This window comes from Tiliqua scincoides, chromosome 4 (assembly GCF_035046505.1).
Source record: "Tiliqua scincoides isolate rTilSci1 chromosome 4, rTilSci1.hap2, whole genome shotgun sequence".
NCBI classification, from domain to species: Eukaryota; Metazoa; Chordata; class Lepidosauria; order Squamata; family Scincidae; genus Tiliqua; species Tiliqua scincoides.
Window position 1 is genome coordinate 163,561,494 of NC_089824.1, and position 20,603 is coordinate 163,582,096.

General features: G+C 41.9%; 1 protein-coding gene across 1 annotated transcript; it reads right to left on the bottom strand.

Annotated features, from left to right (window-relative positions):
- Positions 1-724: 724 nt before the first annotated feature.
- Positions 725-6,577, bottom strand: MMACHC (metabolism of cobalamin associated C). Its single transcript, XM_066626052.1, has 3 exons — positions 6,458-6,577; positions 5,515-5,667; positions 725-1,062 (listed from the first exon to the last, which is right to left on the bottom strand). The coding sequence occupies exons 1-3, from the start codon at positions 6,560-6,562 to the stop codon at positions 781-783; spliced, it is 540 nt and encodes a 179-aa protein (XP_066482149.1). The 5' UTR covers positions 6,563-6,577; the 3' UTR covers positions 725-780.
- Between the last annotated feature and the right edge of the window lie 14,026 nt (positions 6,578-20,603).

The window sequence follows — 20,603 nt, forward strand, 5'->3', positions numbered from 1 at the left end:
TTACTCTGTGTACAACCAATCAACTTTCTCCATCACATGGCTCAGACAGCACCTCCAGAATTCTGAACAAAGGTAGACAAAAATCACACACCTACAAACACACATTCATACACATTGGAGCAAAACAAGAACCGCATAACTTTATAATCGCAGAACTCGTGCTGAATTTCAATAATAAGTTTGGTTCTTGAAATGACTTTTGACTCTGTGAAAAAGACTAGACAGTATCCTTCAAAACATTTCCTTCCTGGAGATTTTCTCCCACAGGACAGCAGAAAGTGCTATGCTCATTTACAAAAATGTCTCTTCTGAGTTCATAACAAGAGGCAAATGATTCCATTCTTCAGTTACCAAATAAATCACACACATTCACAAAAATCCTTATTAACATTAAACACAACTTAAACAAATGAAGTCTCCCAAACCTGTTTTAAATACAACATCTGAGTAGAATTTTAACTCCTCATGTTATTGAGCCTGAATTTAAAGGCCTCTGGCACAACTAATATTTGTCTACCCGATAACAAGGCCAGCAGGAATTACAGATAAATCTCTAACCTGTAATATAGTATGAGGGAAGATTTAGCCATCTCCCCTCTTGAACCTGGGCTTGACTCCTTTCTAGAATGTAATGCTCTTCCTAGAACAGAGCCAGCTTGCAAAACTATCACCCCATAAACCAGCAAGCTCTGTATCAGCTGGCACAGGGGAGTAAAGTGCTTGACCATTTTGTACAGCAAGAACAGCTACTTCATGTATTGCATTCCCTTGCAATTGTCTTTACAGATTCAGCAGCTTTAACCGTTCAGCTGGAGGAGTTGCAAAGTAGGTTTTCTGTTCCTCTGAATACCTCTCCTTCACTTCAATGATGTCCCGGTAGCTCCAGTCCCTCCAGTGGAAGTTGAACTTCTCCAGCAGTTCTATTCTCTTTTCCTCAGTTGGCACACAATCAACAGGAGCATTCTGCAGCAAGAACGGCACTTCAACATGTGGAAAAAGCAGCAGAGCCCGGATAGCAAACCAGCCTCCATATTGGGGGTGGATGCAGACGCCATAGATCTTCTGGAGAAAAAGGAAGTGGATTGAAGGCACCAATTTAAAGGCCTGTCAATGCCTGAGGTGATAATAGGCAAGATAACATACAGCTGTATGCAGTAGACAAGAAGAACAAACTCAATTATAACCAAGGGCCCAATCCTATCCAACTTTCTAGCACAGATGCAGCTGCAATGCAGCCCTGAGGTAAGGGAGCAAACATTCCCTTACCTTGAGGATGGCTCTGTGACTGCTCTCCCACCACAAGATGCAGTGCATGCCCCGTTGGCACGGCTGCATTGGCACTGGAAAGTTGAATAAAATTTGGCCCCAAAGATACCAAGCTGCCACTCTTCACTAACAGACTCTGGACCTGGGGCAGGTTTAATTTCTGGCCATGGAAGCTCTGCCTTCTGTCAGACTGGAGGCAGTTTTGGACAGAAGTGAAAATGGTTTGAGAGAGGCATGACTTCCCACAATGTACACATCCACTTTTATTTTGTTTACCACCATGTGTGTACCCCTGGGGGCTGGGGGCAGAATCCTCTGTCTCTGCTGGAGAGAAGGTGGAGTACCTCAAGACATGAGGGATGCAAACATCATCACGCTGTACAAGAACAAAGGTGACAGGGGTGACTGCAACAACTACCGCGGCATCTCTCTCCTTAGCGTTGTAGGAAAGCTGTTTGCCCGAGTTGTACTAAAGAGGCTCCAGGTACTTGCAGAGAGCGTCTATCCAGAATCGCAGTGTGGATTCCGAGCCAACAGGTCCACCACTGATATGGTATTCTCCCTTAGACAACTGCAGGAGAAATGCAGGGAACAACGACAGCCACTCTTTATAGCCTTCATAGATCTCACAAAGGCTTTCGACCTGGTCAGCAGAGACGGCCTCTTCAAGATTCTCCCCAAGATTGGATGTCCACCCAGGCTCCTCAGCATCATCAGATCTTTCCACAAGGACATGAAGGGCACTGTTGTCTTCGATGGCTCCACATCAGACCCTTTTGACATCCGAAGCGGAGTGAAGCAGGGCTGTGTTCTTGCACCAACCTTGTTTGGGATTTTCTTCGCTGTCCTGCTGAAGCAGGCCTTTGGAACTGCAACAGAAGGCATCTATCTCCGGACCAGATCAGACGGAAAGCTCTTCAACCTCTCCAGACTGAGAGCAAAATCCAAAGTCCAGCTGAAATGTCTGCGTGACTTCCTCTTTGCCGACGATGCAGCTGTCACTACCCACTCTGCCAAAGATCTCCAGCAGCTCATGGATCGTTTTAGCAAGGCCTGCCAAGATTTTGGACTGACAATCAGCCTGAAGAAAACACAGGTCATGGTTCAGGATGTGGACTCACCTCCCTGCATTACAATCTCTGAGCATGAACTGGAGGTTGTCCATGACTTTGTGTACCTTGGCTCAACGATCTCCGACACTCATTCTCTCGATGCCGAGCTAAACAGGCGCATCGGTAAAGCAGCTACCACGTTTTCCAGACTCACAAAGAGAGTCTGGGCCAACAAGAAGCTGACGGAACATACCAAGATCCAGGTCTACAGAGCTTGCGTCCTGAGTACACTTCTGTACTGCAGCGAGTCATGGACTCTTTGCTCACAACAGGAGAGGAAACTGAGCGCTTTCCACATGCGCTGCCTCCGACGCATCCTCGGCATCACCTGGCAGGACAAAGTTCCAAACAACACAGTCCTGGAACGTGCTGGAATCCCTAGCATGTATTCACTGCTGAAACAGAGACGCCTGCGTTGGCTTGGTCATGTCGTGAGAATGGATGATGGCCGGATCCCAAAGGATCTCCTCTATGGAGAACTCGTGCAAGGAAAGCGCCCTACAGGTAGACCACAGCTGCGATACAAGGACATCTGCAAGAGGGATCTGAAGGCCTTAGGGATGGACCTCAACAAGTGGGAAACCCTGGCCTCTGAGCGGCCCGCTTGGAGGCAGGCTGTGCAGCATGGCCTTTCCCAGTTTGAAGAGACACTTTGCCAACAGTCTGAGGCTAAGAGGCAAAGAAGGAAGGCCCATAGCCAGGGAGACAGACCAGGGACAGACTGCACTTGCTCCCGGTGTGGAAGGGATTGTCACTCCCGGATTGGCCTTTTCAGCCACACTAGACGCTGTGCCAGAACCACCTTTCAGAGCGCGATACCATAGTCTTTCGAGACTGAAGGTTGCCAATACCACCATGTGTGGTCAAACAAGTTTTGCAGGCTTTAAAAATAAAAGCCACACTCCCTAAAACCTGTTTACCAGAGGTGAAAGTGGAATGAGTACACACACATCCAGGGTGACCAGACAACCTCTTTTTCCAGGACATGTCCTCTTTTTTAGCCTTACGTCCTGGAAAAGAACTTAAGCCTTTTCTACCCAATGTTGCATATACGCAAGAGGGATCAAATGCGTACACCTGTAGGCTGGGCAGAAATGGGTTAAATGTATTCCTTTTCCCTCTATGCAGCCCCTGCAGGCATCGCATAGCCTTCTTGTAATTAATGAGTTATGTGCAATATAGTTTTAAATTTAATATTAAGTAATCTAGTGTTTAAATTAACCACATGAAATCAATAAACAAGTATTTTTAGCTTTTATTTTGTCATATCCTACTTTTATCCTGGATGTCCTACATTTTGGGGGCCTTGTCTTCTTTCGTGGTTATGACCTCTTGTCACCCTGCACACACTATGAACAGCAATCCACACTATAATCAACACTGCTAAAAAAAAGGGTTCTGGCTTCAGGCACCAATTCTTTCTCTGTATAACTGGCCATGCAAAGAGTGAATTACAGTACTAATTTGCAGGGTGCTGTGCTGAAACCAACAACATGCAATGGTTTGTTTAGAAAGCAGGTTATCATGTCCCATAATAAGAGATAATTGTGGACAAGTTCACCAGTCAAAGAGCTTAGAACTCAAGCAAATTCAATGTGAACAAACCACAGCAAGGCCTCCACATATCCCAGTTATTCCACAATTGTGGGAAATCACCACAGTAAATGTTCTATTGCAGTGTTTCTCCAACAGTGGCTCAGGACCCACTAGGTGGGTTGCGAGCCAATTTCAGGTGAGTCCCCATTCCTTTCAATATTATATTTTTAATATATTAGACTTGATGCTACCAGGATATGTGACTGCATTTGGGGAAATGTTACACCTCTGTACTTTTAACAAGCTACTGTGTATATTCTTTTAACAATGATAGTTAATGGGACTTCTGGGTAAGTGTGGGTAGGATTGTAGCCCAAGATTGTTAAAAATTGGTCCTGCTTGATTATGTTACTTCCGGCCCTGACAGATTCTCATTCCAGAAAGTGGGTCCCGGTGCTAAATGTGTGAGAACCATTGATCTATTGGGATAACACTGCAACTGTTTTGTTGCCATTTTGTCCAGTGCTAGAAAACTTGGGAAAATACCTGCAAGTCTGTAATTTGTTCCTATGGTACAATAACCAAAGTTGGAACATATCTATTCAAAGTTCCTGTTGTGCTGTTATCAGTTATCTCTTATTACTACCCTGAGTATTCCATTTATTTGGAGGGAAAGGTAGCATATAAATCACTTCAATCCAGACTGTCCATGGTTGCATGTGTTACACATAGTTGTGTGTGCGTGCTATCTGGCAAAAAGATGAATTCTGGCCTAGGTCATAATCTCCTTAAAAATCTAAACTTACATTTAGGTTTTGTTACTCTGTGCTTCTTTTATAGTTTTATTTTTGCTGTCATTAGATTTCATTAGATTTTTATGTCATCATTATGTCATAATGTCATCATTAGATGTTTTTATCTGTTCCTTGTATTGTTTATCATTTTTATTTTATTTCATTTATTTTTATGTATTTTTAGCTTTTTTTTACATTTCCATCACATTTAGCTATTGTGATGTTATATTGTATACCACTTTGAGCTTTTGGAAAAGGAATCTATAAATTTACAAGTAACTTTGAAAAAACAAAATGAAGTCTTTATTTATTTAATGAATTTATACCCCACCTTTCTACCGGGAAGGGCACTCAAGGCAGCTTACAAGACTAAAAACATATAACAATGGTAAAAACAGAATTAAAAAAAGAATCGCAGTGTATTCTGAGACAATGCTGGGAGGAGCAAGGAACCTCAGCGCAACCTGGAAGTGCATCTTTTAAGCTATTTTTAGCCCCAAGAGGCTTGGAAACTGTGCTATTTGACCATGTGAAGGTAAGAAATGCTAATTTGGGGCTTTTTCATTTTAAAGGCATGTAAAGGGTGACCCCGGTATTCACTGGCAACTGCAGTGCATTAAATCTGTGGATGCCGAGTCTGTAGATACCAAGGTCACACCTGTTCTCAACTCCCATTATTACATGTCACATGCAGAGAAAAGGAAACTAGAAATATTTGCAAATCATACCAATCCTATTCAGCTGTGAAAGTCACAGTATCTATTTTCATCAAACAAGCTGATGCTCATGTCTTGCCTGAATCTCACCTTTTTTCCCCAGGGATCTTGCTGCACATCTTTCCTCTGGTAGTAATATGCAGCACCAGCTACATGTGCTGCTGTCTGGGCCAGGAACCTCGGCTTCCGATTAGGCAGCATCTCGTAGTCATACATGATGTCCACGTGCTGGTCAGCAAGACTCTGGAAAGAGAAGTTTCCATCAGATCTGAACTCACAATTGATCCACCACAAGTTACAAGTATGTTGGAGGATGTAGGGTGTGAGTCTCCAATCCTCTGCCACTGCCTTCCCATAACTATCATCAAGCGAGGCCTCTATTCCATTTCTTATTTTGTTATTCAAACAACATCTAGTCAGAGAAGCTATGGTCTTCTACACAAAGACTGTTTGAGGTGTGAGGCAACTTATTCTCTTAAGTATTTCAAATTCTTTCTAGGGGTTTCCAAAATTATTATATCCAATTCCATTTATGTTTTCATAGATCTTCACACAGAGATCAAGCATGACCTCCTACACAGGTCCTCCATATATGATCTACGAACAACACTAACCTATAAACAAATCCTTACAGCTCCAAGGACTTGTTGAAACAACTCCATTATTTTTTAAGGTTGCATATAAATGAAACTTAAGTAGCTGGTTCAGATCTGGCGATTGCTATTGGCTTAGATTGCATTAAAAGGGGATCATTCAAATACAAAGAAGAAGACAACCAGCAAGACTCTTAGATTTTAACTATGGTATCTAGCTGGAACCCCCAAGTTTGGAGCAATAATGCCACTGAATACCAGTTCTGGAGGACAAATGTGAGAGAGCAGTTGCTTTTATGCACTGCTTGTCGGTTTCCTGTAGGCATCTGGCTTGTCATGGTTGGGAACAGGACACTGGACTAAACAGACCCTTGATTTGATCCAGCAAGAATTTTCTTATGCTCTTACTGTAGGAAAGAGACTATGTGAAAATCTCTTACCTCCCTAACCAGCGAGAGGTTATGAGAAATGCACTGATCCACAGGGTCACAAATCTTTTTCAGCCACTGACTCTTCAGGAAGGGTTTAAAAGCTTTTTCAAACATGGCAGGGACACTGAGCACCACAAAGGCCAACGTGTTATCAGGGTATGGCAAATGAAAAGCTGGAAGGAGGACTGCATTGTACCACCCTACCTAGAGAAAAGAAAAAACAAGGTACCATTAAAACAGAAAACCCGGACTCTAGTAATTGATAGCTGTATGCAATCTGCACAAAAAGGAAATCAGCACACTGGACTTCCAGTTTGCAGAATGTAGGCTTGGAAGCAAAAATTCCTAACTATCTTCTGTTTTTCTGTCAAAGAAGCCCAAAACCAGAATATTAATTACACAGATTACGCAATAATTTGTGTAATTACCCAAATTACAAACTGTTACATTGTTTTCTTTTATATTATTTCTCAAGGTTCATATTTTTTAAAACAGTGTTTCTCAAACTGTGGGTCAGGACCCACTAGGTGGGCCATGAACCAATTTCAGGTGGGTCCCATTCATTTCAATATTTTATTTTTAATATATTAGACTTGATGCTCCCATGGTATGTGGTTGCATTTGGGGAAATGTTACAGATCTGTACTTTTAACATGCTACTATGTACATTCTTTTAACAATGATAGCGAATGAGACTTACTCATAGGTAAGTGTGGGTAGGATTGCTGCCTAGGAGTGTTAAAAATTGTTTATGCTTGATTATGTCACTTCTGGTGGGTCCTGACAGATTCTCATTCTAAAAAGTGGGTCCTGGTGCTAAGTGTGTGAGAACCACTGTTTAAATGATTCAGAATTGTCAAGACCTAGGTTGCAGAACGCAAAGAAGCAGGGAACAGAAAAGAGGGGGATGCATACAGAATTACATACGCCATTTGGTCAGTGATAGTCATATAGATGAGGATGGGGAACTCTGTACAGCCACATCTGCAAAAGACCTACCCACTACCTCTCCAGGTTACCCAGTTCCTTTGTCCAAGTTCTCATCACAAACTTTTCACTGTTTTTGCAGACTTTCTTTCACAACCAGGAAGGAAATACCGACAAAGGGCTTTGTTTTTTAAATTGATTTGCTTTAGTGCAATTTTTGCCATCCACATGACTTCCTGGAATGGAACCCTCTGAATAAAAAGGCTCAACCTGTAATTTCAGTTTGCAAAAGTGAAAATTGCTGTCTTCCATCCAATTCCTTCAGGGAAGGATGGTAAGGAAGCCAGATTCTTAGCAAGAGGGTGATGATCAATAACCCTATACATGTCTACTCAGAAAGAATCCTATTTAGTTCAATGGGACTTGCTCCCAGTGTCAGCTTCTAGTTCTGATAACACACAATCTGTTCTACAAACATCTCACTGCTTAGGTTCCTTTTTAGTAACAAATGATCCTATCTGCAACATTTTCCTTTAAAAAACAGATGTATAAAGATGCTCTCTAACTATCATCTTGAGAGGAAGAGAAACCCCCATGTTATCTACAAGAAATGTGAAGCATGCTTCTCTAATAAAAGGTCACAGAACATTCAAAGAACATTCCGCATGAATCTGATGATCACATAGGACAACATTATGGACTTCAGTGCAAAGAATCGTCTGAAAGACCCTGATGTAGCTCGACCTGCGCAGCTAAGCACATCTGCTATTCCATCTCTAAAGCTGATTGGCCTCTAGATGAGGGACCACCTGGGAATCCTGTGTATGCCATTTTCTCAGCCCCACGGAGAAATGGTGGGATAAAAATATCCTAGAATGCAATGCCTGATAGTGTTAGGAGAAGCTCATAAGGAACTCTTGTGAGAAAAAAAGAAATATGGACAACTAATTGTCTTCAGAGGACTTTCTGAAATATATTCTTATTTCTGCTATGTTCATACAACCACTCTGAATTGATGGGAGTTTCTGCTGCACTTCCACACTTTTAACAGTGTGGAAAAATTCTAATGATTTAAAAATCTGAAATCAAATTTCTTCAAAAGGAAAAAAAAGGCATAGGCTACAGACTTTCCAGACTACTGGAAAGCCTGCACAGAGTTGCTTACTTATAGTATGTAGTAGTAAATTAGCAATAAATGAAAACCTCAAGTCAATGCTGATTTCTACCACTAGTCAACATGTTGTAGAGAAATGAGGTTGTCAAAACTGGAGTCAATTAGTGTTCATGATCCAACCTCTGATGTGGGCTAATGACACACCTCTCTGCTCCTTATGATGTCATAAGGGTTGTGAGCAGCAGCAAGCAGGAGGCCTAGGGTCTTTGGTTCAGCCATGTGAGTCGTGCCCAAAGATCAAGAACTAGGAGGCAGACCAAGCAACAGGGGTCATGAGCAGGAGATCACCAAAAGAGTCTTGGAAGTGCTACACAGAGACAGGTAACAGTGTTCAGAATTTCAGAGCCTAATCCTATGCATATTTATTCATATTATTAAACTATGATGGTAGAAGTTTTGTGTGTTGCAGCAATTGCAGAGAAAGAGAGGGTGGGTCAAGCACTATGCATATTTATTCATATTATTAAACTATGATGGTAGAAGTTTTGTGATGGTAGAAGTTTTGTGTGTTGCAGCAATTTCAGAGAAAGAGAGGGTGGGGTCCAATTTTAATAGTTCAAGGATGCACCTTCTGTCTAATTGGGCACTTCTATACTTAAACACATGAAACTGCCAGTTATATCTAGTTTGGCTCCAAGTCCCACTAAGTATAATGGGACTGGTTTCTTAATTAGCACACTTAGCAATGCAGCATGCATATATCCAGGTGCTCGCAGAGTGTTTTCCCAAAGGCTTCAAGGCTCAGGAATACTATGTGAGCATCAGAGTGTAACCTACATGAGCACAGCACCTCCCAATGGCAGGGATGAGACTATCTACTGCTTTTTTTAAGAGAAGGTCTTCTTACTGGTCTACTCTCAGTTCTGAGCTGGCCATTACAAAAGGAAATCTTTCTAGTGGGTTGAACTAGAGTCAGTGTCAGGTGTAGAACAGCTTGGATAAACCAGCCACTAACTGAAGCCAACAGGAGCTAACACACCAAACACCTTCCATAAAATAAACAGGTGATTTCAAGAACATGCCTTTAGGTATTCAATACAAACAAGTAGCAAAGGTTCATCAACTAGCATGGCTACATTTGCCATGTTGGACAAACATTTTCATTCTCCCTTCCACGATCTTTGTGAAGAAACAAATGATAAACTCTCCTTACTTGCCCAGGAAATCAATGAACTGACCACCCTAAATTAAAATTTAGACATTTCTAGCTGTGTAACAACTCAATAACCTCGTGAACCTGCATCAACCTAGCTTCACAAATTGCTTTGCAAAAGAGAAAAAATGCCTCTACCAGGATATTGTACAGTATTATCCTTTTCTGGTTATAAGAACAGCTCCCTTTACAGGGTAATCAGATATCCCTTGTTATTCCATGGTGCCGGCCAAATTGAAAGTTTACCAGATAAAATGTTTCAGAATTCTGAACTTACATAAGGTTTTTTACATTCAAAAAAACTAATACTAGCTATCAGTAGTAGTAGTAGTAGCAGCTACTACTACTACTACTAGCTAATAATAATAATACAGTTATGGTAGAGATGGCAGGAAGCAACTACATTGTGAGACACACGCACACAAATTGGGATAACAAAGTGTGGAATTTGTGAGAATTTATCAGTGGATCACATGAACTACAACAGGAACATACTTCATAGTAAAATATGTGACGTGGAAATACTATAGTAGTATAATTAAATATCTGATTCTTTAAAAAAAATGCAGGGAAGAGATGAGCAGGGATTTCATTACAATGCTGCAATGACACTGATGCAACTCACTTCGTAAGAAAATAGATTCAGTTTAGTTGACAAAGGCCTCTAGTAACTACAGAATGAAAGCATACTACCAGGGCCATTTAAACATTTAAAAAAACCACATATTCTTGCCTTCAGTGACCAGGAATGTAGCCTACAGCCTGTCATACAACGTATTCTAGAGGTTAGGCTGTGAATTCGGACTCCCCCAGATCAAATCTCACATCTGCCATGACCCCATCAGGTGCACTGAAAGCAAGTTGTTCCCACTCAGCCTCAGCTCCCCAGCTGCAATACAGAGATAATACCACTTACATTATAGGATTCTTGTTAAGGACAATATACCTGAAGTGCTCAGAACATTGAGGAATTGCTATACAAATCCTATTCCGCTCAAAACAGAGACTGCCTATGAACCACACGAATGCTTCTTGGGGTGAAAACAAAGTTTGGACAGTGGGTGTGAAACTTCATGCCTTTGGTTTTACATCTGCTCTTATCAACTGCTGACTGTCTCATATGTTATTCTTATTTACTACTCTGTGAACCTTAAACATGATTCAAATTAATTCATAATTTATAGAATCAGTTATAGATCATGCTAAGATGGAAACATATGAGCTTCCTGCCTAGACAACAATGCTATACTTCAACAATTTCAATAATGCTACACTTAAACCCAAACCCCAAATATATTCCCATTGGTTTAAATGGAAATTGCTTCCACATATTTTAACTGGAATCACTTCTGCTTAAAAGCATCATGGTTTCAAAGTAGCAGCTACTAGGCAAGTGTCTTCTCAGTTGTATAAAAGTTTTGATTCCTGTTCCAATCTCATGTTGCAGCAAAGGAAGGTCACTGTGCTGAGCATTGGAAGTACCTTGCTTTTTTATTTTTTTGCCCTCTAAATTATCTTGACCTTAATCCTGCAGGTAATGGACCTTTGTGGCACTGAATTTTAGAATATTACAACTCTGTACAACTGATATTGCATTTCCATTGTGTGTTTAAATATATCTGGCAAAACTTGGTGTGAGCAGAAATTCTTAGCTAATCCAGCAAATCAAGAGGGGGATGTCAGGGGATGTGGGCATGGGTGGGTGGGATGGCTTAATCAGACAAATACCTACCATGGGTGTGTTAGGCAAAATAAATGTGTGTCCCCCAGCCTTAAAAAAAGGGGGGGGGGTTAAGATTTGACAAGTGGTTTCAGTTCTTCAGATCTTAGAAAGCGCAGCTACAGTTGGTAAGAAGCAAGAAGTCATAGTGATGCTAAATATTTATCTTCCTCTAAGTACCCCAACTGTTTAGCTTACTTTAACTTACAAGTCAGAAAAAGGATTTCTTCATAAGCTCTAGCACTGGTTGGTTTCTTCCTTAAAATGCTATTTCTTGTGTAATACACCCCTACATACATTTACTAAGGAAATAGTAAGCCCCACTGTGTTCAATGGGCCTTACCCTTTAGTAAGTGTGTGTAGGATTGCAACCTAAATGTTTCATACAGGATAGTTATGTTCTAGCAAAAGAGCATTCTCAGTGATTGTTAAAGCACACACAACCAAGATATATGGTTATGTAGGAATGGCAAGATGTGATAGGCCTCGACAAGAATGTTATTTTTCCTCCTTTGCCTTGGTTAATATTTAATTCTCAAGGTGGCATATGCCTCACCTGTACACTAGTAATTTATATGTTCAGTGTCAATCTTTAACTTCCAAGTCAACCAAACTTGGCATTCACTTCCATAAACAACTATTACTGGTCACATTCCCAGTTTTACTCCAACTTGTATTTCCTGCTTGGGTTATAACCTTGACAGCACATCAGAACTCTTTTGGTATTTGTTTCTCTACTTTCTCCATTTCTATCGGTCTTCTGTGTGTCTGCTCTAGCATGCTATGTGCTCAGACTTCAGAAGTATAATTGTTGTTTCCTCATAAGTTTGCTTTAAACTCAATGATGCAGATAAAATCCTGTTCTAATGATATTCCAACCCATAGGAAAACACAGGAGATGCAAAATTTCCAGGAGCAATAGGCAGATTTGGTACACAATTAAGCCATTTGTGCCCAACACTGCACATATGCAACAAGGATCAAACCTATGGGCCAGGCAGAAATGGGTTAAAGCAAGAGAGGTCTTTTAGGGGGAAACTTCCTAGTAGGTATGGTGGTGCCCGATGTCAATTGTTCTTAGTGATTTTCAAAAGCTACCCAGCATCTTGCAGGCCTGGGTTCTTTCTATCAACAGAAAATAATTCAAACATAATTGAACTCATGATGCAGAAGAATGAGCACAAGGTGAAAACAGGCAAATCCCTTCTCTGCATTCAGATGTTGACCAAAAGTTGCACCTTTGACCAAAGGTGCAAAAGAGAGCGACTAAGAAGATTACTGGGCTGGGGCACCTTCCTTATGAGGAAAGGCTACAGCATTTGGGCCTCTTCAACCTAGAAAAGAGACACCTGAGGGGGGACATGATTGAGACATACAAAATTATGCATGGGAAGGATAAAGTGGATAGAGAGATGCTCTTTACACTCTCACATAACACCAGAACCAGGGGACATCCACTAAAATTGAGTGTTGGGAGGGTTAGGACAGACAAAAGAAAATATTTCTTTACTCAGCATGTGGTCGGTCTGTGGAACTCCTTGCCACAGGATGCGGTGACGGCATCTGGCCTGGATGCCTTTAAAAGGGGATTGGACAAGTTTCTGGAGGAAAAATCCATTATGGGTTACAAGCCATGATGTGTATGTGCAACCTCCTGATTTTAGAAATGGGCTATGTCAGAATGCCAGATGCAAGGGAGGGCACCAGGATGCAGGTCTCTTGTTATCTGGTGTGCTCCCTGGGGTATTTGGTGGGCCACTGAGAGATACAGGAAGCTGGACTAGATGGGCCTATGGCCTGATCCAGTGGGGCTGTTCTTATGGCCAAGAATGTAAACAATAAATGGGCTCCTGCTCACAACCCCTGAAATGCTATGGAAATTATGGAATGCTAACCAGGCGACAACAGGGCTAAAGAGGGGCAGTTTGAAGGCCCCTTGGCATAGGTATAGGAGGGGGCCCCTACCCATGGCATAGGTAGAGGAGGAAGAGACCAGACTAGAGACCAGATAAGAATACATTTTTCTCATCTTCATGATGATTTGGGAAAGTCCAACATAGGGTTTGTTTCCTCATAGGAAAGGCGGTAAATAGGTTGAGAGACTAGTGGCTGATTGCAGGAAGCATTGATCTATCATCATCAGGCACTATTCCCACACAAATCAAGCGTTAGGTGTTATGGCCACATCATGTCCCACACCAAGAGAACAAAGTGATGGTGGCACAAAATGTCACAGTAGTAGCAATGGGCTGGTGTCATGTAGCACTACTTATATGCACCAATATAGCCCATTTCCACAGGAGTGTACTTGTGCCTCCTCTTCAATTTGTACTACACGTGCAAATCTGATTAACACGATACAGTTTGTAAAGAAAAAGTAAATAACACTGCAACCAATGTGTAGGTTTCAAAAATATCCCATGTACCCAAACTGCATTGTTAAATAGCAACATGTAAAAAGGATACAAAAATTACAAGTGATACTAACATTTAATAATTTCAAGAAAAAAATGGTGTTATGCAGGGAATGGCACAGCAATAGAATCACATGGTTGGTATCCAAAGAGCAAAGTAAGTGTGCAATGCTATATCTCAAGGTGGTACTACATGGATCAGAGTAATACACCTATTAAATAAGAGCCTACAGGGAACATTGCTCTGTCAAACCGAAGTAACATAGTGCCGGTCCTATAATACAGGTAGTTTATCCCTTATCCCAATGTCCAAAATCTGGACTATTCCAAAATCCAGACATTTTTGTCCAAGACTTTTTTTTTAAACTTTCTGTAGCGTGAACACTAGAAGGTCTTGTGCTCACTCCCAGGAACAGCGAAGGTACAAGCTGCAAGTTCTGTTCTCTACTCTGTGGTGTATGCCTACATATATTGTTAACAAATGTGAAAGATGCCAGCAGACACCCATATGGATAACAATGAAAAGAGCAAGAGGAATCATTTCTCATTATACGTATGCAATTATTCTGAAATCCAGACATATCCAAAATCTAGATATCCTCCTGTCCCAAACAGTCCAGATAAGGGATACTCAACCTGTCTATGCTAACACAGTGGTTCCCAAACTGTGGGTCGTGACCTGATTTTTGGTGGGTTGCCAGAGGGTGATGGAAAGATCAGAAAATTAATTGCCTCAAGCCCTGATACTATTGAAAAATCAGATACTGCTGTTGCAAGATACTCTGTATCGGACACTGCAGCTGCAAAAAAATCAGATATTGTAGCTGATAATTACCCTGGAAAGTGCATGCATGCATGCATATAGATATGCATATACCCTGGAAAGTGCATGCATGCATGCATGCATAATTTTTTATTTCATTTCATTTTTTTAGTGGATTCCAAACTTTTTAGCACCAGGACCCACTTTTTAAAACAACTCTGTATGAGGACCCACCTAGTGGTGGGTCCTGGTGCTAAAAAGTTTGGAATCCACTAAAAAAAATGAAATGAAATTAAAACATGAAACAGAATTTAGAAATGAAATGAAATAAAGTTAAAAAGCAGTATATAGTCCTCCACTCCTGCTTCCATTAGCTTTCCCTGATCTACACCTGCCCACGCCTGCGGTACCTTGAAAGGATAAACCTCAAAGCCCAGGTTCTCCAAGCAGCTGCGGACCTTCTTTTCAACATGGACCGCATGCGACTCCATAGGGCCCAAGAGCGAAGCACTATGGGGAACGTAGTTTTCTATAACACCCGACATGTGCTGCGCCTGCCGGCAGAGTACTATGTAGAAAACCTCGCGCCCCAATACTTGAGCGTTACGAAAGAACGGGATGTTTTTTTCCCGACACCCCTCGCAGCGTTGGTGGCGTCATGCCTCTTGGGAAATGTAGTCCCTATATCATCCCGGCTTTAGTAATGGTCTGGCCTTGTGGACTTTCGTCCCCAGAAGACTCTGCGGCGGAACTGTGTCTGGGGTTTTAGTGGCCGCCGTGTGGATGGGTTCGAAACTGTGCCGCGGAAAGAGCCTCCTGGGTCTTTCCTCAGGCTCCGCTTGTGTGGTGTCTGGTGGGTCTTCTGGCACATAGAGAAGGGCTTGGCACTGGCAGGAGGAGCTGACACGGTGCCTTGGGGCTCCAGGCTCAGAAGCACGCTGGTGAGGCAGCGCGCCCCCTATGGGGAGTCCCTGTGCGAAGGTGCGAGAGGAAGGGAGGGGAGTGTGCCCAGCAGTACACCCTCGACGGTCAGGGCCCCCAGGGGGAGGGCGCAGGAGTTCTTGTGGTTCGCAGGGAGGGGAGCTGCACCAGAACCTGGGGACACCCACTGCAATTACACCCAGCGTGTGATTAATCTGTGGAACTCCTTGCCACAGGATGTGTTGATGGTATTTGGCTTGGGTGCCTTTAAGAGGGGTTTGGACAGATTTCTGGAGGAAGAGTCCACTGCCACTATGGGTATGTGCAACTTCCTGGTTTTAGTCTGTGGAACTCCTTGCCACAGGATGTGGTGATGGCATCTGGCCTGGGTGCCTTTAAGAGGGGTTCGGACAGATTTCTAGAGGAAAAGTCCATCATAGTTTTATGTGTAACCTCAGCCTCAGAATGCCAGGTGCAAGGGAGGGCACCAGGATGCAGGTCTCTTGTTTGCCCCTTCAGGCATCTGGTGGTGGGCCACTGTGAAATACAGGCAACTGGACTAGATGGTCCTTTGGACTGATCCAGCGGGGCTCTTCTTATGCTCTTAAGTTCATTAAGCAAGAGATGCCAGCTATGGAACTCCTTGCCACAGGATGTGGTGTTGGCATCTGGTCTAGATGTCTTTGAAAGGGGATTGGACAGATTTCTGCAAGAAAAATCCATCATAGGTTTACAAGCAACCTCCTGGGGGTACCTCAGAATGGCAGGTGCAAGGGAGTGGTACCAGGATGTCACAAAGGAAGCTGAACTAGGTGTACCTTTGGCTTGATTCAGCAGGGTTCTTCTTATGTTCTGCACCTTATCTGTTCTTGAGAGAACATGCTTAAAGCTGCTTATTAGTCTGTAGCCTCCTATGAGGCTTCCAAGAGAGGGGAGGGGAGGGAGCTGTTGTAGATTTGAGGTTAAAACAAACAAACTTGCACACAATGTTTATTTTAGCACAAATATCTTGCACAAATATTGTTGACAGGCTGGCTGGCTTTCTTGCTTTTTTTTTTTATATGAGAATCCACGGGTTTGTTTTTAGATTTTTAATTATTTGTAAATTGTTTTAATTATTGTTTTTAATGTTGTATTTTTAAATGTTGTAAGCTGCCTTGTGTGCCCTTTGGGCATAAAGGCGGGATATAAATTAATAATAATAATATCTGTAGTTTTGAGTCTTTACCCTTTAGTGGTTGGTGGTTGCCCTTCTGTTGTGATAGAATTCAGTGCAGGTTGTGGAAGAAAAATAAATATTTTCCTGCTGCATTTGCAGGCATTACTAAACATTCTTCTCACCAGCTGGGACTTCTTTCTTGTGTCCAAAGCATCTGTCCAAGGATTCCTCCCAGGTTACAAATTGGGAGCCAACAAATAGTTAAAAGCATCTTATTGCCAACAGCATGGACTGGGGCACACAACTCAGCTCTATACTGACCGAAACGGACAGCAACATGGCTGAAATCAAGGCAAGTTCAACTGCAAAGGAGTGTCTATCTTGTGGTATTTGCAGCTGCTATTCCAGTATGACCATAAATGTAAGCTCAGTTCAAACAAGATGGAAGCCATGTTTTGGGTGCCTTGAAGACTGGATTTTGGATAGTGAATTTGGAATAGGGCCTTTCTAATTTTATTTCATGCTGGGAAAAGTGCTGTTCATTTGTGATCCCATGAAAAATGTAATCTACTAAACCGAAGAATTTGTCTTTTGCAGCTGTCAAAAATCTGTTCAAGTTCTTGACGCTGACTTGTTAAAAGTGGTTATTAATTTTTATGCAGTAGTCCCCAAAGCCTGACTGGTTGAGAATGAAATAACATATAAATGACGAATAAAGTCAATGGTTCAGAGGGGAATCTCATCCCAGTGTCTAGGGAAGTAATGTTTCAGTCTTTTGGAGAAGACACAGAAGGGACTATTTTTTGGGAGCAGGAGTTGTAAAGCAGTTTAGAAACTCTGAAAGTCACTAAAGGATTTTTGGAGTGTTTGTTTTGTTAGCTTGACTAACAATAAGTGGTGATTGCTGGTATCATCTTCAAAACAAGGCGTAACAAGTAATAACTTATGAAACCTAAGCAACTCCATATGGTCTCATTACGCTTTGTAACGAGATCCAGTATTTGGAGCTTTCTACCTCACCAACTGCTCTCCAGATGTTTACAATACATGCTAACCTAGATGTGATGCAAACCCTCTCAGTGGAAGCAACGTGTGAACATGTACTTGGTGTTCTCTTCCCAGGGAGAGTAGTAATACCTCCTATAATATTGTGTATATTCACCGGAAACAGTGCTGTCTGAAAGAGCTCTATTAGAGGTCATTATAATACTGTTCTTAGGCAGATGTGTCCATAGTATTGTACTGTACTTATTGGTGCATTAGGCAAGAGCCTGCTATGTCATCGACCACTGCTGCTGTCTCTTCTTCTGCATGGCAGAAATGGAAAGTGATGGGAAGAACTATTCCCAGGAGGATGAGTGAGACTGTGACTTATCCTCAGAAATTACAGACTGTTTCTGCCTGTTGAAGAAAATATTTGGAGTAACCTTGCCCACTATTTCTTCTCCCAAAGCATTTCCTTGTAGCAAGCAATTGGCCCCATGCTAGCCAGAATATGCCGCTTCTGTTAATTGAAAGCACAGAGCAATCAGCTGTACATTTCTGCAACATGCTTTTGAATCATTTTATGGATTTTAACCTTTTTGCTATTTTAGAATACTGTAAAAATGACACCAAGAGTGATATAATGAAACAGTGTTTTAGGAGGTGTTGCTGTATTTGAAATCGCCTTCTGTATGGTAGAAATGTGCCTTAAAATGGTGTTTTGCTGTAGATACCCTTTACCTGTTTTCTCTGCTGTCAGAGGCATGGTGCGTTGACAGTGAGGGAGAAGATCTTCTTAGTGGTGATCCACAGACACTGAAACACATTCCCAAGGAGGGCAGTGAAAAACTGTCCTATTGCAGCAGACTTTTGCTTAGATCTGGCTTTCTATACAGATTTGCTTTATATGACTGCATTACGTTACATGACTAAGGGCAAAGTTCTAACAAACTTTCCAGCACTAAGGTGAGGACAGTGCAACCCTGAGGTAAGGGGAAAAAAACATTGCTATATTTTGAGGAGGCCTCCATGATTTCCGCTCGACTGCAAGATGCAGCACAGGCCCCACTGGCACAGCTATGTCAGTGCTGGAAAGTTGGTTAGGATTGCACCCTAAGAGCACTATGTTATCTTGTATATCTGTAACTTCTAGGTTACTACTTTCAGTTGTTAGCTGCCTTTAGAGAACAACTGTATTGTAGAAAGTGGGATAGCAATTGTAACAAATGTTATAATGTTGTATTGCTTCTTTCTTTGTTGCAGCATTGTTTGAACACCGCCAGCATCTCCTCTAAGGGTAAGAAGAATTGCCTTACCTGTACTGAATATTTCTAAAGCATAGGTCTTAAGGTCCATAAAGGTCCTTGGAGTTTAAAGGTTACTCATAAAATCCTTCTTGCTGGAAAACCGATAGTAAATCCCTGCTAATTCTGTATAGCATATGTAGATCTTAGAAGCAAACAACTGGAAGCAGTCATTGATTCATTCCCTATATGTGAGCATGCTGCCTTGCTGTTGGAAACTGAATGACTGGAAGGCAAGGCAATTCTTAATGTTCAGTGACCCTACTTGGGGCCCAATCCTATCCCTGTCTACTCAGAATAAGTCCTATTGTGTTCTATGAGACATACTCCCAAGAAAGTATGGATAGGATTGCAACCTTAATGACCTTACCTCTGACTCTCGCATGTACCCCATCTCTCAGTTCTTAGGCTTTTCTTTTAGAAACTGAAGTATAATCTCACTCCCACAGTTCATTGAAGTGAGTATTAATTGGAACAAATAAAGTATTAACACCTTCCATGCTCAGCAGACAGGTCACACTGTTGCTTTCCTTCCCTGTAGCTGATTTTTTGCTGGACAGAATAAAAACAGAGAGTGCTCTTCTGACTGAGCCACAGATTGGACCACCGCCCCTGCATTTCACATGTGCAACTCATCCATGCTGTAGAATGGCCACTGATGAGCTTTCAGCCATCAGCAAGCAACTGCATTCACAAGCCCAGGTAACCAACACTACAGTGACACTCTTGCTTCACAGCTGTGGGCTGGAGAAGAGACTGGTTAGTGCTATTGGACATTTGTGGATATTTCTTGCAAGGGATTGCATGTACCTTGGAGGATTCAAAGTTAATCAAGTTAGGAATAAAAATAAATTTGGCAAAAGGTCATATAAACAGTTACACTAGGGAAGATCGTGTTACATAGTAGATGGTTGGGCTTAAACTATACAGTTCTGAATTCTAGGTCCATGATCAGCAATGAAGTGCACTATGTGACCTTGGCCCAATTGCTTTCTCTCTGTTGAATCCACCTAATGGGTGGCTGTGAGGATGGAATAATTGAAACCCGATGCTCCTTGAAGGAAGGGTGGTATTCAGATCAAGTGAAGGGGTATCAATCCATGCAGGGATCATGCAGGTCCTGAAACCGATTATTTAATTTTCGTTAATTAATTAATTTTCATTAATTTCTGTATGCTCCTATTGCAGGCCAGGTCCTTGATAGCCTTAGCTGGGTAGAATCTATGTTTCCCATGACTCTGGTTCTCTTTTCTGTAGGTCATAGAATCCCTCACCCAGACAGTACATCGGCTGAAACAGGAGAAGGAACTGCAGCAGCAGAGTATCTGTCATCTAGAGAGTATGAGCAACTTGCCCAGTTTTGTAAACTTCCGAACAATTTGCTCCTTTTTTTCCTTTTCCCTATGCCACTCTTTTCTCTCTGTATTACTATAGGTATTTTCAGTTTCTCCCTTTTACTTTCCTTGGTTTATGTCTTTGTGTTTTTCCCCCACCTTCTTCTTTGCTGAGTTGAGCAGTAAGAGTACCCAAAGCTTGCACACTCTCACCAATCCACACATGTACAGAAAAGTTCTTCTGTATAAGTTAGTTGTATCATGTGTCTGGTAAGTTGTAACAAGCAAGAGAAACTGGCACC